This window comes from Acartia tonsa, chromosome 13 (genome assembly GCF_053477335.1).
Source record: "Acartia tonsa isolate MP-2025a chromosome 13, ASM5347733v1, whole genome shotgun sequence".
In the NCBI taxonomy this organism is placed as follows: domain Eukaryota; kingdom Metazoa; phylum Arthropoda; class Copepoda; order Calanoida; family Acartiidae; genus Acartia; species Acartia tonsa.
The window spans coordinates 14,056,935-14,081,720 of record NC_137272.1 but is presented as its reverse complement, the minus strand read 5'-3'; the positions used below and the strand labels follow the sequence as shown (position 1 = coordinate 14,081,720).

The following is a 24,786-nucleotide window of genomic DNA, read 5'->3' as shown; positions in this document are numbered from 1 at the left end:
CAACAGTTAATAATACAACATTTACGTAGGTGTAAAAAGTGACAATATAAAAGTAGTCAGGAAAAACTTTAAGGTTAATGGGTCCTGGGAAGGTTTTTAACTATTTTGGTTGATTTGGGGGTATCATCCACAATCCTCCTAAGATAAACCGCCACTAGATATTATTATATTATTAAATTTTTTTGGTTTATCGGTTAGCAAGATCCCTCTGTGTACAAAGACAGTCAAACACACACAAAAGCGGACACCCTGTTACTTATAAATAAGTATTAAACTCGTTATGTAATTTCAACTTACTTTTCCTAAATATTTTACTTTAAGTAATGAAGTAGATTATAGCAGTTGCGCAACTAGCATCATGAGGCTCCGTTTTAAATCGATAGAAAGGGGGCAGAAAATAGCCTAAAACCATCATGGGACCTTGTGAAGCTTCTCTAAAATGAAGAACTCAATCGAATCAGTGGTTAGTGAGATCTTAATTGAGAAAAAAACAAATATTGCTATATTGTCAACCTTGCTTGCTTGAGTTTACAAAGCATAAAAAGGATGGAAGATAATTTGAATTTAAAACACCCGCCAAGAGTATCAGAGATTAAAAATTTAAAAATGGGTAACCAATTAGCTTTTTTGTCAAGAGGTTACGTAATCTTAACTCAAATACCCACCAATTAAAACCCTGTATTCTATAAGACGAAATAAAAATGCCATTCAAATTTTGGCGCGAAAGTGTTCTTTCTCATAAAGTTTATACAGCATCAGGCGTTAATTGAATTTAAAAACTCGCGCTACAAAATTTTGGCGCGACCTTAATCACATATATGTGTGTAGAGGTTAATTGATTTAAATATGAAATTCTAAAAAAGGGAGGGAATAGAATAATTTGAAAATCTCCCGCCATAATCTAATTACTTACATGGTTTCATGGTCTGTACTTCACAGTTACGCCACTCTTTTTGTTGATTTAGGCTAGAATTGTTTAATTTTTAAATTGTGATCCCCCCTCCCTGGCCGCGGCACTTTTTTATAATTAGGTTAGTTTAGGTTATAGAGGCTAGTATTAAGTTTTTGCATTCTATAGGCGATCAAGTTTGTTGGTTTTACTGTTTGATTTCAGACCCTCACTTAGAAAAAAATTAATTTATTAATATGATGAAAATTACGAATTTATCTCCCCCACTTTTCAATATATTTTAAAATAAAAAGGCGCGCTCAAATTTTGGCTCCAAATTGGATATGAAGATAGAAACTGTTAAATGTATAGATAAAGATCCAACTCTCCTATATCCTTCCCCCACCTTAATTAATAAAATAATTGAAGCAACTGTCCCTTATTAATCATTGCTGTTTACCCCCTAAGAAAATGTGATAAGGGGTATGGGGTAAAAACTCCTGTAAGCCAGTAATCTTCTCTCATTGCTGGTAACCTGGAAAATTTGCAGATTGCCAGCTAACAGGAACCTAGGATTTAGTGGAATATGCGTGCTGCTGGATCCAGGAATCATGTAGTATTGCCAGGAACCAGGAAGCATTCGTTACCAGCAATATTTTACCATGAACTGCAGTAGATCCAAAAAAAATGCCCTTTCAGATATATAACAAGGATGACAACATCCATAAGTATCAAAGGACAATAAAATCATGGATTGAATGGAGAGGAAGAAAAAGAAAGAAGGACATATGAATAGAAGATATTAAAATTCATAGAGAATCAATGAACTTTATGAAAATATGTTCATATCTATAATACAAAGTAGCTTGATGTCTCTCTGTCTGTCTGTCTGTCCGTCTAAACCTTAATATCTCAGTAACCGCTTAACCAATTGGACTCTACTCTTCAGGGAATATACCTACTGGTCCTGTTATGGTTTTAGGCTATTTTTCTTGGGGATGGGTACACCCCCAACCCCCCAAAAAACTAAAAAAAAACACCCCCCAAAAAAAATTATTTACATTTTTTGTAAAATCTCTGTAACCGCTGAACTGATTGGGCTCTACTCTTCAGGGAATATACCTACTGGTCCTCTGGTGGTTTTAAACTATTTTATTGGGAGGTGGGACACCCCAACCACCCCAAAAATAAAAAAATCCTAACTTCCAAATTTTTTTTTTTTTTGTAAACAAAAACCAGTAATTGGGGTGGGAGAACCCCACTGCACCATGGGGCAAAGCCCCAATGAATCCCCCCCCCAAAAAAAAAAAATATTTTTTTACATATTTTAATTGGTAAATGATACCTTCACCACAAAGTCAGCAACTTCTCTTCAACAGCAGCAAATCAAATGTGAAAAATATGATTACTCATCCTTTCAAGTGAAAATTAGTAAAAATAGAAAAACAACAAAATAGCAAGCTACACTTAAATATGCTCTGTATTAATAGGAATGTTGACAAGAAAAATCAGAGTTCTCTCTTAATAACATCTATGTAAATCCCATTTCCTCCAGAGCATTATGGACAGACTGACGGACAGACAGTGAAATATAGAGCAGCTTCACTACTATAAATGGAAAGTTCAAAATTCTTTAAAATTTAAAAAAAATGGAAAAATTTTTTTATGATTTTATATTATTACTCTATTTTTCACTCCAGAAGCCTGGCTTAAATTTACAAGGCAAAAGTGCGCACTAAAAAAAAACAGTGCCTACTTACATATCTGGTAATTCACATTTTTTCTATTTACCAAAAATATAAAATTTTAGCTTAAGGATGGATAAACTTCTCAATATTTATTTCTTCTATTAATATACAGATCTTATTAATTTTATTTAAGGATATCTCGAACTTGTCTTGAAATTATTGAGTTATGGTAATTAAATTATTTTTTTTTTATATTCAATTCCAATTTATTGAAAATGAGAGGGGGGGGGGAGTAGCTCTTAAGTGATTTATTATTAACATAAAGGGTATAAGGTAGCCCTGAAGGGGTTAAGCTTAGGAAAAAAACTATTAGTTGAAATTTTTAAAAATGGAGGAGGGGGGATATCAGTTCCCAACCGGATTATTATAAAATCTATTACCAGGAGGGAAAAAAGCCCTTAACGCAAGAATATTACAATATTTAAAAGTAGCAAAGCACATCAATCAAATATTATAGACAGACAAAGTAATTTAAAGTGAGAAGAATCTGTTTTTTTAAAGTCTCCATTCCCCTTAAAAAAAAACATACAAAAAAAATGATAGCTTAAAATGATTATTTTAGAAATACCTTCAACGTTGTCATAAAGCAACCAACCAACAAAATACAAATCTAAGACAGACAGAAAGAAAAAGAATTTCAGAGGGTGTCTTATGTTCCCCCCATATTCCCAACAAAAAAATTACGTGAGGTTATAATATTTTTTTGCATAAGGGCTTCCATTTAATGCAAACCATCCTCCCCCCACCCAAAAAGAATATACAATAAAGAAATGCTTGATTCGTCCTTAGCCTCTAAGGGAGGGCGGGGGAGGTCAGGAGGACAACCAGAAACCACACCAAGATATAAATAAAGCTTCCCTGAAAAGTTCAACCATCTTGCACCAGTATTTTCTAAGATCTTTATATATAACTATCGGCTTCGCCCCTAGCCTCTAGGGGCTGTGCCCCAAGAGGTGATAAAAAAAAATTAAGGCAAAAATCGTAAAAAAAAATAACGGACAAAGGAAATCTTCGGCAAAAAAAAAAAAAAAAATGGGGGGGGGATTTTTTGGTTTTTGGGGGGGTTGGGGGTGTCCCACCCCCCAAGAAAATAGCTTAAAACCACCACAGGACCAATAGGTAGATACCCTGAAGAGTAGAATCCGATCGGTTCAGTGGTTACCGAGATCTTAAGGGACAGACAGACAGACGGACAGACAGACATCGTTCTACTTTGTATTATAGACGAGATCCTTCGGGACAGACAAAAAACGCTTCCTACTTTATATAATAGGATAGCCTTGGACAAAAAAATTATACTATATCTTATCCGTAGAAACGTTTTTTGCCTGAAGGTAATGATCTGGTTTTAATCTTATAATTGTACATTCTATATCTGCGAGATGCGAGAAATAACTATTTTCACTCCCATTATATGTTTTTACTGTAAAAAAAAAGTTGGAGACAATTTTTGGGGGCGTTAGGGGGTATCCTACCCCCCAAAATAATGAAATTTTATTCATTTGGCTGCTTAAAACTAATAAAACTAATAATTTTGAAAAGTGAACTTTTATATATGTAAGGTTGGTCCGAAACGGTTAGCTTTTTTCATTAATCTAGACATGTTAGAATTGCCTATTTTTTTCAAACTTTGCCTGGTGATTACTATAACAGTATTATAAGCTAGCTATCTCTATAATCAAATCCTAAAATTGAAATATGTTCTTTTATTATGTTTTTATACTAGCGGCTACGCCTCAAGAAGCCTCTGGTGGCACTTTAAATGTTTTTTTTGTTTCAAATATCTAATTTGAGAAATAATTTGTCTTTGTTGCGACTTTTTTGTGATTTCTCTTGAAAGGGGGGTGGTACCCTCCCCCAAAATAGTTATAAAGCTTCCCGAGACCTATAATAAGCTACCCTGTTAAAGAAAACCCGATCGTTCAGCGGTTAACGAGATCCCTCGGTACAAACAAACAGACAAACAAACAAATATCCTTTTACTTTATTATAAGGATTTACTCAATTTATGAACAATTTTGTTTAGACTTAGAAAATTTATGTTCTGTTTAATAAGTTCTGACACATTATAAGAGTTATTATTCGTTTATCCATCCTTCTGATTTTAGAGCTTGGCTTTTATGGATGTTGTCATCCTTGTTCTTTGATGATTCTGTTCACCATTAAGCATCACTCTATATTTCATACTAGAAGCTACGCCACTAGAGGCCTCTAAGGGCACTAAAGAAGGGGGGAGTTGAATTCGATAACCCAATTTTTTATTTTAGATTTAAAAAAAAATGAAGAAAACAATTTTTGGGGGGGGCGTAAGATTTTTAAACAAAATTTTAAAAATAATTTATTTTTTATTGTGGGTAATTTTTATAGGGACAATTTCTCTTCGGAGGGTGGTGGTACCCTCCCCAATGATGATAAACAAAATTACCACTCTGTAAATCAAAACTATAGTTTAAAACGTTTATTTACAGTCTAATAACCAAGGGATCTAAAGGAATAAAAAAATGGCCAATGAATTGATGTTTATTGTATAATTTCAATGATGATATACAAAATCACCCCTTCTGTAGATTACAATTAGTGGTTAAAACATTTGAACACTCATCTGAATGAAACAACCAATCAAAATGAAATAAAAATCTCAAAAATTGTTAAGCCAACGAATAAGAAACCGTTATTATAAACCTTTGGGGACTAGTGTAATAAAGAGCCCGATGTTTCCTCCCTCCCTGGATATTCAATAATTTCATCTAAAAAATCACAAAACCTCTCAGCTCAATCTTTTAAAAAGCGAAGCTTTTCTACAATTAGGGTTGGTCCGTCCGTCCGTCCGTGACGTATAGCTTTTTTCGTTAATTTAGCATGTTAGAATTGTCCTATCGAGTTCAAACTTTGTATGGTGATTCCTGTAATAGTTAGGTGCGATATAGAAAGCGTAGCAACTCTATAATCATTACCAGAATGTCCGTACTTCCATTATGTTTATGCGATCTAATTAACCGATTGATCTGAGTTTTGATGTACTGATTCCTGGGACAACAGAGTACAATATTATAAGCGAAGCAACTCTATAATCAAGTCCTAAAATGTAGGTATGTCCATAAACATTATCCTGTACCAAGCAGTTTTTTAACAAATTTCCTTACAATTTTTCTTCGACTCTTATACATTTATATTCTGATTATTCAGTTCTGACACTATACAATTGTTTAAGTCCGTTTGTCCTACCGTTTCAGTGCTTCTCTTTTATGGATGTTGTCATCCTTGTTTTATAAAAATTTTGATGTTTTGAAATAAATAATGTTGTAAAAGTACACATATATGTAAATATAAATTTTTAAAAAATCCAGATCATTAAAAAAATTGTATAAACAATAAAAGTCGAACTGTTTACATGAGTAAGTTTATATCATAGATAAAATATTTATTATACATTGGAAATACTGGCGAATCTTTTTCAATATGGATTCGAGAATGATTATTATCCGCTGGATTAGAACCGGTTAGTCCCTCAGAGCTAAAAAAGCAGGTTTTAAACTTATTATTTTTATATCCGCAGAAAGCTGTCTATAATACGATGCAACAAATAACTATTCTTCATTTGTAGTTGGCATGTTTGTCTGTCCTTAACTGGACTGATTTGGCTCTGCTTTTCAGGGAATATACCCACTGAACTGATATGGTTTTCCTTTTCAGTGGGTGAAAGAAACCTCAAATCTCCAAATAGAATCCAATCTCCCCTCCTTCCATCATGTACCCCTACAGTCCTCTAGGGGCGTAACCACTACTCCAAATATAATAAGGTAGGATTTTTCTCAGAATCAAAAAATCTATTTTACCACTAAACCTAAATGGGTTCTTCTTATAAGGGCAGCTTACTGTATATCCAATATGAACCCAGTAAAAGTGTCTGACTATGACGTCAGAAAAAATTAATAATTAACCAATGAGAGACCGCTATATATTTTACCATTGGTCAATAACAGTGAATACTGGCTTCTCATTGGTTAATTGTTATTTTTTTCTGACGTCATAGTTCGACACTTTTACGAGGTTCATCCAATATGCACTGCTGACTAAAGATGTATTGTTAATTTACCTTAAAGTTCCTAGTAGAAAATAGAAACCCCCCTTAGTGTGAAAAAATTAGAAAATAGGTGGAGGGCGGTGTTAGTTTTTCGTTTGTTTGTTCATTATTTTTTTGTTAGGTTAGGTTATATTGGGTACTGGGTAGCCCTGCAGGGTAAGGGCAACGCAGGTAAACGCCTTCTCTTGATTTGGGGGAGATTAGTGCTCAATGGACACTTTGAAGGAAAGCACCAATATATTAATTTTTAATAAATGCTTAGTATTCCCAAATAAGTAACAAAAATGGGGAAATCTTTAAAGAAAAAAGGAAATATAAATAAATAGGGACACTCTAAAAAAAAAGTTTGAGGAAAAATGAAATAAAGTTTTCTGTCTGAAGCTACATATCTCGAAATGGCGAGTCTGATTAGGTTATTCTTTTCTGGGAACCTTTTTGGTGGTTCTAGCATATTTTATGACACCTCCCCCTCGTCCCTAGAGCCTCTGGGCTAAGCAGTTACACGGTATCAAATGATTTAGTGCAATTAATTCTGAAATAAGGGGGAATTTGTTGCTCGCTAGACGTACTGCGGGAAAGCACAAATATGCCTTTTAAACATAACAAAATATTAATAAATTTTATTTTTACAGTGAAGGACATCTATTTAGATAAAAAGAGGGGGCATTTTATTTTATTTACATAAAAAGTGAAATTGTTTATACTAAAGTTGCGATTTTACTTTAGTTATATATTAGACTCTGTTCAAGACAGTAAAAGCTAACGGGGATCTAAAGGGATAAGACAATGGCCGATAAATGTATGTACAATACATCCCTTATGATGATACACAAAAGTATCTCTTTTTTAGAATAAAATAAGTGGCTAAAACCAACCATTCAATGTTCTATAAAGCCCCCAAAGTTGTTGGGCCAACGAATAAGAAAATGTTATTTTAAAACTTTGGGGACTATTTTAATAAACATCCCAATGTAATTTAAAATAGAATGCTTTTAATAACTACTGAACTGATTGAGTTCTCCTTTTTAAGGAAGTTTAAAAATCCTGGGAATGGTTTTGAACTTCGAATACTGGAAAAAAATTACTAGATGGTTTAAATTTTTGCCTATCATCGAAGAGTAGTATAAGCATTGAGATAGTTTAAGCCTATTAAAAATCCTCATGTTTGTAATAAAAAGTTTGATTTCAATATAACAATTTTACCATTGTTAAATGAGGTATCAGTGCTGACCAAATGTAGAAAAAGATAAAAAAAAAATATATAAAATAAATAATCAATATAAATATAAATATCAATATAAATCCTCGAAAGTTTGACTTTTGGATAGAATTTGATTTAATTTTAGTATACAATTCTAAATAATGTTGAATATTAAGAGAGTTGTACTCTCTATAGTTGTTAATGTTTGTTTGTCTTTCTTGTTACTTTCATCAAATTTGTTCTCATTTCAGAGAAGGAATCATCAGCTTTTTTAGGAGGATGGGGCTTCACTGGCAATTTCTGGTGGTTTTGTGCCAAATTGTTCTTGTTGTAAAAGGTATTTTTTTTATACTTTCATTTAATACCTATATTAGCGACAACTTTTATAACACAGAATCTGTTAATTTTCTACAATTACAAATCCCCCCCCCCCCTAGTCAGGTGGGATCGAACCTGCCACAAACCAACAATTTCTGGTGGTAAAAAGTAATATTAGCACTTTTATTTAATACCTGTATTTGCGACAACTTTTATAACACAGAAACTGACAATTTTGAACAATTACAAACTATCACATCCCTCTTAGATGGGTTCAACCCGACTACAAACCAGCAGTTTCTAGTGTATTTGCCATATTGTTCTTTTGATAAAAGTATTTTCATATGCTTTGAAACATTCATTTAATACCTATAATTGCGACCACTTTTACAACACATAAACTGCCAATTTTTAACAATTACATGCTATCCCATCCCTGTTGGGTGGGATCAAACCTACAAAAAACTAGCAATTTATAGTTATTATTTTCCACATTGTTCTTTAGGCAAAAGTATTTTTTATACTTTATTTGCTTTGAAAGTCATTTAATACCTATAATTGCGACAACTTTTACAACACAGAAACTGCAAATTGTCAACAAATACAAACCCCACCCCCTTTTTGGTTTAAGATTAATTTGCAGGACAATGTCCCCTTCCTCCCTGTTATTTGAACCGACTACCAACCGGCAATTTCTAGTGTGTTTGCCATATTGTTCTTTTGATAAAGTATTTTCATATTCTTTGAAATATTCATTTAATACCTATAATTGCGACAACTTTTACAACACATAAACTGCCAATTTTTAACAATTACAAGCTATCCCATCCCTGTTGCGTGAGATCAAACCTACAAAAAACTAGCAATTTATAGTTATTATTTTCCACATTGTTCTTTAGGCAAAAGTATTTTTCATACTTTATATGCTTTGAAAGTCATTTAATACCTATATCTGTGACAACTTTTACAACACAGAAACTGCTAATTTCAACAAATACAAACCTCGCCCCACTTTTGGTTCAAGCATAATTTGTTGGCCAATGTCCCCTTCCTCCCAGGTGTTATTAGAACTGGATTGACTGACATGTAGATAAGATCATAATCTTATCAATTCAACTTGAACTCTAGGGGATGCTGCCATTTCTACTGGCAAAAGTATGATAACTTTGTTTTTGTCAAAAAGTGGGTGTTTTGGTCAATTTAATTATTAGATGGATAAGTGGCAATATTTTTTTACATCAACACAATTTCATTGTCATTTTCATACCCTAGAGGATGTTATTCTTATAATTCATATTATAATTTATTTACTGTTGCAGGTGAAGCAGAGGCCGATGCTGATGCCGAAGCTCAACAATACGGAGGTCCTGGTTATAGAAATAGACAAGCATATCCTACTTCAGATATGTCGGTCAGTTTTTCTCATGGTTGTTAATTGTGAATATACCTTTTTATCTTTTGCGTTACAAGAATAGTGTCTTTAGTTATGAAATTGTTGGGGTAGGAATTAAAATTATTATATTTTCTAAGATGAGGATATTTTTTCCATTTTTATACTATTGATTTATTACTGAATGAACTTGCAGCTCACAATAAACTTTAACTATCTTAATATTCAGACAAAACAATAAAAAAAAACAGCAAAGACATTTACAAAAACCTAACATTACTGACTGCAATGAAAGACAAACTGACCTTCACAGATATAAAGCTGCTAAAATATATTTTGTGCCTAGCAAATTAATTTGTTCTCTTTTTTTGTTACAAAATATGTAATTAATGTATTTGTTTTAGAATGTCAACATGGGTCCCTATGGAACTTTAAACAATATTCAGCCTAGTGGAAATATTAGACCAGTGCCAGTAAGTTTTAGAAGAAAAGCTACTCTTTAACTAGTTTATTTAATTCTGCACTGTGATGTATCAACTTAGCTGATTTATGAAATAGATGGCTTTTAACAATTAAACAGCAATGTTAGTGACTGAACTACAATTAAAAACAAGAAATAGAGGTGACAATATACACTAAATGATTAGTTCACTTGAGTAAAAAGTGGGGGATAAGTCAACCCCCCCCCCCCCACATTCAATTTCATTTGAAAAATTAGTGTTTTATTGTAAAGGATAACCTTATTATTAAGCGGTTAGCGAGATCCTTCAGGACAGACTGATACAGATTCTGATACTTTTTTTTATAAATATTTTTTATTTTTAGGTTAACTATAATGCACCACCAATGATGCAGCCACCTATCATGCAGCCACCAATTATGCAGCCACCCATCATGCAGCCACCAGTGTCCTCCTCAGGTTGTGGAGGTAACATGGGATGTGGCTCAAAGGTAATTGTTATTCTATTTTCTAGTATCACTTTAAAGACGTATCATTTCCACCCATTCAGAAAAATCATGTATTGTATCATCTAATAGATAGTTTTTGTAAATATAATAAATCCCTGGTTTTTTGGTCAGGGAATTGGGGCCCATAAAATAAAAATAGCCAATTTAACAATTTAGTTCCAAGGAGAAAATGTCTATAATATGATATAATATCTAGTATGGCAATAAATTTGATTCATTTCCCCTATATTAAATTGATTTTTACAAAAAACTGTTTATCATTCAATGTTATGTTAAGGGGCTAACAAGAAATTTTTTAATACTTTCCTTTACATTTCATTATTAATAAACCATTTTATTCCATAATAAAAAGCAGCAGTTTCAATAATGTAAAACTTAATCAAATTCAAAGACTTTTTTATACATTTAATTTTATTTTTTTACCTTTAGCCTGTGAGCAGTGAGCCCTATCAAACCTACACATATCCTGAACAACCTCAAACCTACTCATACCCTGAACAACCTCAGACCTACTCATATCCTGAACAACCTCAAACCTACTCATATCCTGAACAACCTCAGACCTACTCATATCCTGAACAACCTCAAACATACTCATATCCTGAACAAGTGCAACCTCAAGAAAACTCTGTCCCAGGAATTGATCATCAAAATTTAAACAAAATATTCTTAAATAGCAGCTATGCACCTAGAGGCCTCTAAGGGCACTTAAGGTTGGGAACAACTTTCCCCCCTAAATTTCAGTTTTATTTTTAGAAAAAAAGGTTAAAGGGTGATTTCTCTAAGGAGGGTGGTGGTATCTTACACTAAAATAGTTATAAACTTTCCAGAACCTTTACTGTTTAGGAGAACCAAATCGGTTCAGAGATTAGTAAAATCCTTCGGTACACACACACACACACACAGATACTGTTACTTTTTTATACGAATAAAAATTGGAAGCAATGTATCAAAATATAATATCATATAGTGGTGACTATAAGTATACAGTGAATTATTATTTCTTCAATATACATATAACATTTTTTTGCTTCTTCTTAAATTTTGATCAGTAATATGTTGTCAGAGATGACTCAGACCTGGGAACAGCCCATGGATATGACAACAACAGTCCAGCAACAGCCCTACATGAACCAACAGGTAAGGATTAACCTATTTTGCAGCAAGCAAGGATCTTAAGGGATAAGACAATACATTGATATTCATCTTGATAAACAAAATTACCCCTTCTTTAGATTAATATTATTAATTGAGTTGTTTGGACACTGCTTGTTTTGAACCAACCAATGAAAATTTATTAAAAAGTACCCAAAGTTTTTGAGCCAATATGCACAAGATAATTAGGTTCTAAATCTTTGGGTACCAGAGCTGGATCTTTAAATAGTTTTTATTGTGCGCTGAATCAGGGCGATTCAGAGGTGAACCGTAGGTGTGCTGATGGTGCGCCACAGCGCACCTATAAAACATTGATTTTTAAATTGATTTTTGGCGCGGTGTTTTTAGATCGCTTGCGCACTCACTAAAATATTGATCCGCGCCAGTACAACTTTATTACTTAAACTGTGCAAGTACGGTATTTTATATAAAATGCCGTGTCAGTATGGTATTTTATATAAACCAATAGTTTTGCAATAAAATATTAAAGTAGTTAAAAAAAAATTTATTTATTAAATACAGTTCACTCCGGTTTGGCCCGGCAATGCCACTCGCTGAGTACGATTGGCGCCCGGTACCGCGCCACTGGCCGCGCCAAATCGCCCATGCCATTTCGATTTAAAGATTGGTATTAATAATCTGATGGTGCGCTGAAATAAATCGTCCAGGTTAAGCGCACCTATAAACGAATTAAAGATCCAGCTCAGTATAATTTAATTGCTTGTAATTAAAATGCTTGTTTACATGTACCATAATTTAGATGATGCCTTACACCAAGAGTTACACTCCTATTTCTGGCACCAACTGTATGCAGAAGTGCAGTGTCAGGTAAGAAAAATGATTCATAGACCTCATTTATTGGTCAGTTCGTTGACTTAAGTACTTTCTCCTAACATGTATGAAAATCAGTGATCTAAAGGGATAAGAAAATGGCAGATAAATTGATATCCTCAATGATGATACACAATATTGCCCCTTCTGTAGATTAAAGTTAGTGGTTGAAACACTCAGCTTAATGAAACAACCAATCAAAATTCACTAGTCCTCAAAGTTGTAAAGCCAACGAATGAGAAAACGTTATTATAAAACTTTGGGGACTAGTGTAATAAACAGCGCATTGTCCCCTTTCTGTCTCTGATTAGAACTGTATTTTGCAATATAAAGTCCCTAAAGCAGAAAGCTAAAATTAATTCCAAACAAACACTAATTTCTTATTATTCCAGGCCCAACTACCAGACTCGACCATCCTGTAGGCCTGTTTGCAACAGAAGACCTTTATGCCGTGCCAGCAACCCTACCCCAGTACCTCAGGTCCAACCTTTTCACATTTTCTATAACTAGCGGATTTGCCCTTATTGTCTACTTGAGGTGGAGGGAAATTTGACTCCCTCATTTTTAAGTTTAGTTTCAAAAACAAAAATTTTAGAGAAAAATAATTTTGGGGGTTAATTTTTTTTAGGGGAAATTTCTTTTGGGAGAGTGGTATTACCCTCCCCTTCAAATAGTTCCAAGACCTATGAGAAGCTACATTGTAAAGGAGAACCATATTGGTCCAGCTGACTTTTATATGGATTAAATGAAAAAAATAACTACCCTTTCGTACCAAAATGTGTACACGTTCTAACCAAAAATATTGCCAGATTGTACCTACAGTGTTTTCTTGTTGGTTCAATTTTCTGTTTGGGGATCTATGTATACCTTCTATATTAATTACTAGCGGCTACGCCATTACAGGCTGAGAGGTGGTTAGCGAGATCCTTCAGTACACACAGACGGATTTCAAAATCTAACGGGACAGTATAAAGTGTCATGTGTGACGTCATAAAAATATATCTAAAAAGGAAGGATGAGAGGAGAAGTGGGAAAGGAAATTCCTAAACAGAGATGGACAATTGACGTATTTTTATGACGTCACACAGGACAATTAATCCAAAATATAATGTTACTTGTGGTAATGATTGTTGTTTTACAGGTTGATTACAGTATTCAAGGAAATACAATGTACTGCAACCCACAGCCTTCCAGAGTGAGTAACATACATACCCGTATTGTTTCCAAACCGATTAATATCCGGTGGATTAGAACCGGTTTACAGCCATACTGAAAAATCATGTCTAGCATCGTATTATATCCAGTTTTCTATGAATATAAAAATGTACAATTATAAGATTAAAACCAGTTTTACAAACCTGTGCCTTCAGCATCTCAGGGGTAAAAAAACTGCTTTTAATCTTATAATTTTACATTTTATATCCGCGGAAAGCTGTTGATAATACGATGCTAGAAATAAATATTCTTTCATTTATAATCTTTTAAGGATGGTCCTAAATTCTTGAATTGGTTTAAGATTACTATAGATTTAGGATGGAATAGCCTGATGGGTAAAAACTCTCCACAAAAATAGCCTAAAAGTTGAGAAATCTAAGGGTAAAAGGGTTCAATGTCTAAATTTGTAGATTCACTAAATAATCATCTAAATCTATTACCAGTATGGCTTAAAAACCAAACGCATACTAACAACAAAATTAATTTTTAAAAAATCACCTGTACGTGTTTTCAGCTGTGGTGGGGGGCAACAGACACACAGAAAACTGTCCCGAATTTGTATTAATTTTGAGGAACAAGACTCCAGTTACGTCATATTTTTCTTTCCCGAAAAAGGGAAGGGGGAAAGAAAAAAAAGGGAAGGGGGAAAAAAAGAGATTGGAGAAAAGGGGCTTTTCCCCATCTCTTTTGAAGAGATTTTCTTCTCCCCTTCCCTTTTTCGGGAAAGAAAAATATGACGTCACTGGAGTCTTGTTCCTCAAAATTAATACAAATTCGGGACAGTTTTCTGTGTGTCGGGGCAACACATTGTAATATTGACAAACTTTTTATCTGCCCTCCAAGTATTGTTTTAGATTTAATTCGCGCATTGGCAATACCTTATTCCTGTTCAAAATTAGTACTGAAAAATAACGTTTCTTATTGTATCAACGACAAATTTTCATATTTCTATCCTCGGAAAGGTGTCTATAATATGATGTGATAAATAATTATTGTTCAGTGTATGGTGAACACTTGTGGATGGGGCGGATGGGGATACAACCAAGGAAACCAAGGTAACAAGCTACGCTCCTAGAGGCCTTAGTGCACTTGAGGTTGGGGATGGGGGGTAATAGAACCCCTCCCCTCATTACAAAAAAGTTTCTTTTCTTGTGTGAGCCATTTTTAAAGGGCGACTTTTGGCAGGGAGTAAGGGAGGGGACAATGGGCAATTAATTCAATTTTTAAGAGTTTTTGAAGAAAGGCCATGAAAACCAGAATAATCCCGAAAATATGGTGGAAGTTGTAAAGTGATTGTTGATTAAGAGAAAAGAGATTTGGGGGGCAAGTGATGTGAACACGGAAAAAAGGGGCAGGCAGGCGTGTAGCTGGATGGGCAAGTATATGAACCGCACGCCTTCCTGCCCCTTTTTATCCTGTTTATTTCCCCCACCTCCCTTCTCCATTTCCCTTTCTCGTCTACTTTTAAAAAGGAGGTGGGGATGAAGGGAGTGAAATATAGTATAGGAGGGGGGCCGTGTATTTATATTTGAACTACTCTCTGTCTGCAAAACTATATATATTCAAAACTAACATAGCGAGTAACGGCATTTCTTGCGCAAGTCCCCAAACTCAGTCAGAAACTACTAAATTCTTGCACATTCCCTTTAAGCCAGTCCCCAAAGTCTGAGACTCCTAAAGATTGAATATTCGATCCATTGTCCCCTCCCTTACTCCCTGGACTTTTGGGGTGGTGGTACCCTCCCCCAAAATAATTATGAACCTTCAAATGATCTATGAGAAGCTACACTGTAAAGGAGAACCATATCGGTTCATTGGTTAGCTAGATCATTCAGAACAGATAGACAGACACAAATCCTGTTACTTTTATATAATAATATATGTTTAAAGAACTTGCAAAGAAGGCCATTTTAAAATTATTGAAATTAGGTTGGTCAAATTTTTTTAATTATTGTAATTAGGTTGGTCAATATTTAAAATTATTGTAATTAGGTTGGTCCAATTTTAAAATTATTGTTATTAGGTTTGTCAAATTTCAAAAATTATTGTAATTAGGTTGGTCCAATTTTAAAATTATTGTAATTAGGTTGGTCTAATGGTGGCTCCGGATACAATCCTGGAGGTGACTCCTGGTCAAATGGAGGATCCGGCTACAATCCAGGTACAACAGCGATCTAAATGGATATTAGAATGACTGATAGTTAGATATACATCCCCAATGATTATACATAAAATTACCCCTCCCTTTCTTCCAGCCCAGTGTCCCCTCCCTCACTAAGGTAAAATGCTTAAATTAAATTCATTTGTCAAATCAAACTGTACATCTCAAATTGTTGTAAGCCTTATAGAAAAGTAACAGGATGTCTCTGTGTCAGCTGAACCCATTTAGTTCTTCTTTACAATGTAGCTTTTCATAAGTTCTGGGAGAAAATTTAATTTTCCCAAATTTTTGTTTACTTTTTCTATTAAAATTAAAATAGGGGGTGGTTGACTGCCCCCTCCATTTCAATTGCCCCTAGAGGCCTTTAATAAATTCTAAATCAGGTGGTGATAGCTGGACCAATGGTGGCTCTGGATACAATCCAGGTGGAGATGTTATCTATGGAGGTTCTGGATATAACCCAGGTAGTAGACCCACCAAATTGGATATAGTATATGTGGATATTATGACTGAAGAAATTTTGTCGTTAATTTAGGTTGCTACTATGGTCTTCCAGTAGGTAGAGAGGGAATGTGGTAACGGAGAGTGGGTCTCTTTATTTTAACCAGCTGAAATTAGCCTTGTACCCGAATCTCCCACATTATCTACTTTTTGTATATCCATTCCCAAAAAGTACCATGGCAATATAAGTAATATGGGGTAGTCCAAAGTGGGTAGTTAGTGAGAAAATTTTCCACTTTTATGAACAATTGAACTTTTCAACTCTTGAGTTTTTTAGGAAACTACAACTTCAATTTGAAAATAATTAATGAAAATAGGCTCTAAGCCAAAAATTAAAGAACTCTTTTTCACTACTGTAACAAAATATGGACCCTAAGAAAGAAATCTTATGCCTCTGTTCCTATAGCACAAAGTTTCATTTGAATTTCTACGCATCTTAAAGGACGCCTGCAAGAAATACCACACTTTAACTACTAAAAGACTGCCACAAGTAGACCCAATACCCCAAATTTAAAGCCTTCAGCTTCAATAACAAAAAAAGTTCTAGGCATTTCAAAATAGCATTTCATGTACAATGAAAATTTTGAAAGATTTACAATGCTCATAAAAGAAAAAACAATATTAAATTACGTTGCCTAGACATAAAATTATAACCTTATCTTTGTCAGAAATTTAGATTGCCAGTAACTGATTGTACTGATATTTACAATAAAAACAACACATTTCATAGACAAAATCTATGAAAAAAATTCGATTTTAATTGCATTTGTGAACGAAAATCATAGCGGAAACAAAGGGGAAAACTAAAACAAGCTCAGCTGTGATTGGTTGCTTAGCTGATTCAGCCTTCTGATTGGCTACAGTACACTCGGTACAACGCAAGTTAAACTTAATTTCTTTTAATGATTTTGGCTATAAAAATGGGTATTTTTATTGTAAAAATATAATTAGTTACTGGCAACCGAAATTTATGGCAAAAATAAGCTTATAATTTTGTTTCTAGGCCACGTAGTTTAATTTTAAAATTTCTAACATAAGCATTGAGATCCTTTCAAAATTTTCATTGTTCCTAAAATGTCATTTTAAAATGCCTAGAACTTTTTTGTTATAGAAGCTGAAGGCTTCAAATTTGGGGTATTGAGTCTACTTGTGGCAGTCTTTCAGCAGATAAAGCGTGGTATTTCTTGCAGGCTTCCTTTAAGATGTTAAAAAGGAAGATCCTACTGCTGCTATGTCAAGCGTTTTAAGTAATTATCAAGTTATACCATATATACAAATTATATTGCATACGAAGGTCTTAAATCTTAAATGTGGTTGTATCTAGGGTGTTTTGCCACATAATCATGCTTTATCATATAATAAAAACGGAGGCAAAAATGTGTTTCTTTCTAGGTGGAGATGTCATCTATGGTGGAAACGAAGGCTTTAATCCTGGTAAGGAATTTTTTTTTTTAATAAGGAGCAAAAATGCTGCAAATACTAAATTATTACTTGCATACAAAATAGAAGTGATTTTGAAGGTGTAAGAAAAGCAGAAAAAAGTTAAAAAGTATCCCAAGACTTAATTCTTAAATATAAATAGCCTAAAACCATCCCGGAACCTACGATAAACGAAACTACGATAAACTGGAGAAGTCAGTCGGTATAGTTGTTATCAAAATCTTAAGCTACAGACAAAAAACCGTATTGTTTTATAAAATAGGATTGTGATTTTTTATTTGTCTATAAGATCTCATTAACAAATTTGTTGTCATTGATATTCCAAATTCCCTCTTAATAAAGAATCTGCAAAAAGAGAATCATTTTTTTCGCATTAGTCCGTAAAGCTAGATGTTTGGTCATAATCAAATGCTCTTATTAAGTCAAAATGTTCTTGGATATATATACATACATGAAATATACATGAAATGATCCATTATTAAGAATAGTTTGACTTAAAAAGAGCATTTGACTGCAACCCAACACCCAAGTTTACGGAATTAGGTGAAAAAAATTGCACTCTTTGTTAATTTAATTTTTTAAGGCTACACCTCTCAGCAGCCCATGTACAGGCCTTCCTTCGTTCAGGTAGGAATCTAAATTACCAGGGATCTTAAGGGATAAGACAATGGATGATAAATTGATGTCCATTCCAAATGAAATTAATCCCTTAAGTTAATTAAAGTTATTGGTTGAAAAGTATGAACACACTGTCAGTTTGAGCCCTCCAGAGTTTTTAACTCTGAGTACCAGTATAATTTACAGTCCAATGTCCCCTCCCTTCCTGGTCTGAAATATCATTATAAAATGGGGGGAGGGGAGGAGGGTAGAATTTGATTAATTTACAATCAGCGTTGCGGAGCCGTTTGTTTTTGGTGCGGCTCCGCGGAGCTGTCTGTGATGATGGCGGCTCCGGCTCCAGCTCCGGCTCCGGCTGCGACCTAAAATCAAGAAAAACTCGTCATATTTTTTTTCCTTGTCTATGTTTGACTTTTGAAGGTTTTAAAAGTTCAATTTTTGATAAGAACTTAAAAGGGGCATTTGCACATGACAAAACAGAGTTACCAAATTATAATTTATAAAAAAATCTCTTTGTTTATCTAGTCCGGAGCCGGAGCCATTTTTAAACGAAAATTACGGCTCCAGCAAAATATGGCGGCTCCAAGGCTCCCGGCTCCGCAACACTGTTTACAACTCTTCTCTCACCAAAAATTACCAGCTTCTGTAAAGTAAACTAGTATTTAAAGTTTTACCACGTTCATTTGCTCAAAAGCTTTATTGAATTATGATTGGTTGGTTCCAAACTAGTAGTGTTTGAACTCTTTAACCAATATGTATAGAATTCTTTCCCCCTAAGATCACTGCTAAATGTGGAAGCTTGTATTTTTATACATTTTAAGTCAGTTTGACTTCTACAAAACGTTTAATGTTTCTTAACCATTATATTTATAGTGTTATCATAAAATCTTTTTAGTAACGAAGCTACTCTATAAATTTACTATGTATGTCCATTTGTCGGTTAGTTCGTCCGTAACGTCAAGGGGGATATGTGATTTTCTATTATAAAAGATCATTCAGTATACAACGTACTTATTCCGTCAGTATGTCCTCTTTTCCCACCTTTTTTATGCCCACTTAATATCTATAATTTTATTGTGCTTTGCTACTTATGGATGCTGTCAGCCTTGTTTATAAAAAAGCGACTAAGGACCTCTTGGTGCACTTGAGGTGGGGGGGGGGGGGGGTTTGATTAGACTATTCCCCACTTTCATTAGTTTAGTGGTTTCAGATATTTTTAGGTATACACACAGACATATACATTGACAGACAGACATCCTGTTACTTTTCTTAATAATCGTTTTTTTTTATTTAGCCCAGCTCTGGATGTAACAGTGGGGGATGTGGAAGCGTAAGTTTTAAATATTTTTTTACGCGAATAATTCATTTTATCTGTCCGTCCGTCAGGTAGTCCTTAATGTTATGGGAAAAATGTGATTTAAGATAGACTGCTGCTCTTTTTAAAAGCGAAGCTTTTCTATAGTTAGGGTCGGTCCGTCCGTCCGTACATACGTCCGAGATAGATAGCTTTTATTCGTTAATTTAGGCATGTTAGAATTGTCCTATAGATTTCAAACTTTGCATGATGATTCCTGTATTAGTTAGGTACGATTTAGAAAGCGTAGCAACTCTATAATCATAACCAGAATGTCCGTATGTCCATATAATCAAACATTAAAAATGTAAGTATGTCCATAAACATTATCCTGTATCAAGCAGTTTTTCAACAAATTTGCTTACTATTTTTCTTTGACTCTTATACTTTTACATTCTGATTATTCAGTTTAGACACTATACAAGTGTTAATGTCCGTTCGTCCTACCGTTTCAGTGCTTCGCTTTTATGGATGTTGTCATCCTTGTTAATGAAGATATCCAATAACATTTTTAGTCATGTTTGAAAAATGTAAATTTCGTGATTTATTATATCCTTCTAAAAAAGTAAAAGGATGAATGTCTGTCTGTTCTGAAGGATCTCGTTAACTGATGAACCGATATGATTCTCCTTTACAGTGTAGCTTCTCATAGGTCCTAAGAAGGCTATTAACTTTTTGGTGGGAGAATACCACCACCCTGACAAGAGAAATCCTTAGAAAAAAATGCCCCCCCCCAAATTTTTATTTTTACCTTTCTTACTTTAAAACTAAAATTGAAAGTACGAGAAAGTCAACTGTCCTCCCCTTCCTCTTTAGAGGCCCCTAGGGGCGTATCTGCTGATATACATAAATATATTGTTTATTTGTGTAGATGCCCCAACCTATGGCCATGACACGACCCGCACCCTGTGGCAGTGGCGGCTGCTCCAATCCTCCAGTAAGTCAACTTTTCTATCTATCTATATCTGTCAATCTATCTATTAACCATTACACGACCCTCACCCTGTGCTAGTGGCGGCTAGCTTATAATTTTTTTTCTTTTGTAGGGGGTGGGGGTGATAGAATGACGGTTTCTTAAGGATTGGGAGGAGGGGGGGGGGGGGGGTAGTAATCCAATAAGATTTTTGGATTGCAACCCCAAATATTTTTATTATTATTTTGGGAAAGGGTAGACACATCTACCCAACATGGCCGGAGTGTTCCTAATGGTACATTTTACTGATTAAGGATATAGACCTAATACATTTTCATAACTCAGGTATACCAGGCTGGTAATGCCGTGACCCTGCCAGCCTCTGTGTCCAGAGGTCAGCCTGCAGCACCTGGCGTGCCTGCAGCTCCTGGTATGCCTCCAGCAGAGGTTGATGTTGCCGACAGGTATAAATTCGAGAAAGCCTAAAATGTCACGTGTGACGTCATAAAATCCATTTCTTTTTGGGGGGTTTTATTTCCAACTTCTTCTCTCGTCCTTCCTTTTTAAACGTAATTTTATGACGTCACACATGATATTTAGGCTTTCTAAAGCTAAATATCTTGGAAACTGCAGGTCTTGGTGGATTAAACGTTTCAGGAAGCTTTATAAATGTATTTTAGTGGTTTCAGGCTATTTTTCTGACCTCCTTTGCCCTCCCATAGAAGCTAGGGGAGAAGCGACTGATTTCTTAATAAAATTATTTTGTATTAAACTTATAAAAAGCTTCTAATATTTTTTCCCTTTCAGTTACTCGTCAAAATCTTAATTGGAAAAAACAGGTTATTAAGCTTAATGTTAGATTTGCTTTAAATATTGCTTTAACTGTCTATATTTATATATTATTACACATAAAGTCATTTTTATATATGTTAAATAGTGTATTTTGTTATAACTTACAAAACAAATTTTTAGACCTAAAATACTCATATAATTTCTTTACAAGCCCAAGTTTCTCTTTCTATTCCAAGATTATTAAGCTAACTGTTAGCTTTGCTTGAAACATTGCTTTTACTGTCTATATTATTTATTAGATATACAACTCGATCATGTTTTAGGCCATAACTCTGTTAAAAATGCTTACTGAACAGAGGTGAATTCTTAAAAAACGTTTGCCCCACGAAAATCAGTTTGCCCCACTAACATCAGTGAGGCAAACTAAAAATTTAGAGGGAAAAATTTTGCCTTACTAAAATTTTAATGGGGCAAACTGATTTTAGTGAGGCAAAAGTTTTTTTTAAGAATTCACCTCAGGCCTTTTCGACCTGAGATACACATATATAAGCTTTACAAGCCGAAGTAATCTGTTTCCCAAATGTTTTTCTATTCCAAAGTTAGATTTGCTTTAAACATTGCTTTAATTGTGCATATTATCTAATACATATAAAATCCGTTATTTGGTTATATGTTTGATCATGTATTTAGCCATAACTCTGTCAAAAATGCTTTAAAATTTACTTTAACTGTCTATATTAATATACTATTACATATAAAGTTCGACATTTTGATATATGTTCTATTACGTATTTCTTACAAAACAGATTTTTAGTCCTGATCTACTCATATATTTGCTTTAACTGTCTATGTTATTTATTACATATGAAATTTATCATTTTGATATATGTTCAATAATGTATTTGGCCATAACTCCGTAAAAGATGCTCACAAAACAGACCTTTTTTAGTTTCTTTACTTACAAGCCCAAGTAAATTATTTTCAAATTTCTTTTTATTCCGAAGTTATTAAGCTTACTGTTAGATTTGCTTTAACTGTCTTTATTATTAACATTGCTTTAACTATCTATATTAATATATTATTACGTACAAAGTCTGACATTTTGATATATCAATGTTCGGTAACGTATTTCTTATTTCCTACGCCACCCCCAAATTAACTTGGGGGGGAGGGGTAATCACAACTTACCCCCTCCCCTTAATCGTCCTTGGTTCTCATTCTTATTTTTAAATTTTATATTGATACTTATACAAGTATAATCTACAATTTAATGTCCCATCCACAATAAATTTATATTTGCCTAATCTTGTTGCATTACTTTGCACATTATTGTTCTTAAATTTAAAATATATGTAATACATATTTTCTATTTAGCTCCGCGGATGATTCAAGTTCCGATGCTGATAATTAATTGTCAACAACGAAAAAAACAGGAAAAATTGCATTTACTATTGAAAATACATGATGACTCTAGTTAAGCGTCCATTCGCCCATCAGACAACCAACCCTTTAGTTGCACGATCTTTGTCTAAGAAGTCCTAATTGTGTATGGTAATGAGTTGCGCCTGTTCTGAGCCAAGGCACCCCCCTATACTCTATATATGTCGCACTCCTCACATAGCAGCAGTATAATTCATTTGTAACGTCCTAAGTTATGACTTGGTGCCGGGCCGAGATTCGAACCTATCACCTTCCCTACAACAGATGCAGATGCGCTACGTGTTATTATTTGCTTACATCTCTAATTCAATTATAATACTTGAAAACTTTAAAAATGCATTAAAAAATAGATAAATAAAACATGGAATTACCAACACAGAAAAAATATCCTGCCAAAGAGAAAAACAAGCTGCCTCAGCCATTATTTACCAACCAATCAATAACTCACTGTATCTAGCCATCCATTGTTTCAAATTTCATCTAAAATTAAAATATCTATCACTATTTTCTATATTTAGAGGCTAAATTTTTTGCTGGCTTTAACCCAATCCCCCCCACCTTCCTCCCTATACAAAACATTTATAGTTAAACAAATCCTGTGCAAACCTCAATAGAAACAACTGCCTAGTTTAGACATGAAGAAATCCAAGTACCTGGGTTTTACCATTCATAGCATATGCCCATTCTAGAAGTTACATTTCGCGCCAAAATTAAAATGCCGCGAAATATTATGAACATTGCGCGCGAAACTAATTTTTTTAAAGAAAACGCGCCAAACTATAAATTGTTAAATATTAAGTTTCTAGAATAGTCGAATGTTTTGAATGGGTTTTACTTTTAATATTGTAATATTTAATTAATAATGATTATAATTTGAATTGTTTGTAATCTATCATTCATAAAAGTTTAAATAAAAGGAGAATAATAATCTGTTTATTTTTTAAAATAATGATTATCTTTTGTTCACAATTATGGTTGGTCCGTCTGTCGGTAATTCCTGTAACATGAAAAGCATAGAAAATCTAAATTTACTATAGAAAACCGAAAGTGTACTTTAAGCATATTTTGTCAAAAATCAGAAGGAAGAACAAACAAACATTAATTCTTGTGTCGTGTCATAACTTGATACCTACAGTAAAAGGACACATAAGGGGGGTGGGGGGTTAATGCAACCATCTCGTAGTCAATGATTAAATGGCACTTAGAATTTCGATCTGAAATTTTTCATGAGTAATCCTTGGTAGATCTATTTTCCCTAAATCGAACAAAAAGTTGGAAAAGTAACGGCTGGCAGCTCAGTCGTTTTTTTGCCGATTTTCAGGGCAAATTCATCATCAACTTTAAAAAAAAATATTTTTGGTTTAATTCATGTTAAATGATAGCAATAACCATTTTTAAAATTTCTATTACCAACAGCTACCTGCTAAAACCGTTTGATAAGGTTTCTGAGCGACAAAAAGTATTATGTGGAGATAAGTTTCGTGACTAATTTGCTCTTAAGATAGCCCAAAAATGGCGAAACGGCTGAGCCGCCACCCGTTACTTTTCCAACTTTTTGTCCGATTTAGGGAAAATAGACCTACCAAGGATTATTCATGCGAAATTTCATATCAAAATTCGAATTCTAAGTGCCATTTAATCATAGATTACGAGATGGTTGCATTACCTCCCCCCCCGGTTATAGTTTTAGGACTTGATTATAGAGAAGCCTTTCTTAAAATACTATACTTTGTTATCCTAGGCATCATTATTGCAAAAATCACATGA

The 24,786-nt window shown here is 33.9% G+C and overlaps 1 protein-coding gene across 3 annotated transcripts; it reads left to right on the top strand.

Annotated features, from left to right (window-relative positions):
- The first annotated feature begins 8,167 nt into the window (after positions 1 to 8,167).
- On the top strand, positions 8,168 to 23,947 carry LOC145303742 (uncharacterized). Of its 3 annotated transcripts, XR_013873802.1 has the most exons (20): positions 8,168 to 8,259; positions 9,560 to 9,651; positions 10,035 to 10,103; positions 10,456 to 10,581; positions 11,029 to 11,236; positions 11,666 to 11,739; positions 12,515 to 12,582; positions 12,978 to 13,065; positions 13,727 to 13,780; positions 14,801 to 14,855; positions 15,887 to 15,961; positions 16,345 to 16,425; positions 17,855 to 17,896; positions 18,486 to 18,529; positions 19,815 to 19,850; positions 20,746 to 20,811; positions 21,133 to 21,251; positions 21,595 to 21,626; positions 22,954 to 23,012; positions 23,370 to 23,947. XR_013873802.1 is itself a non-coding variant. In XM_080145345.1 (19 exons), the coding sequence occupies exons 1-18, from the start codon at positions 8,202 to 8,204 to the stop codon at positions 22,988 to 22,990; spliced, it is 1,383 nt and encodes a 460-aa protein (XP_080001471.1). In that variant the 5' UTR covers positions 8,168 to 8,201; the 3' UTR covers positions 22,991 to 23,012; positions 23,370 to 23,947. The 3 variants fall into 3 exon arrangements, 2 of the variants coding, with proteins under 2 accessions (XP_080001471.1, XP_080001470.1); XM_080145345.1 differs by lacking the exon at positions 21,595 to 21,626 and having other exon boundaries at positions 14,801 to 14,847; positions 15,888 to 15,961; XM_080145344.1 differs by lacking the exon at positions 21,595 to 21,626.
- The last annotated feature ends 839 nt before the right edge of the window (positions 23,948 to 24,786 follow it).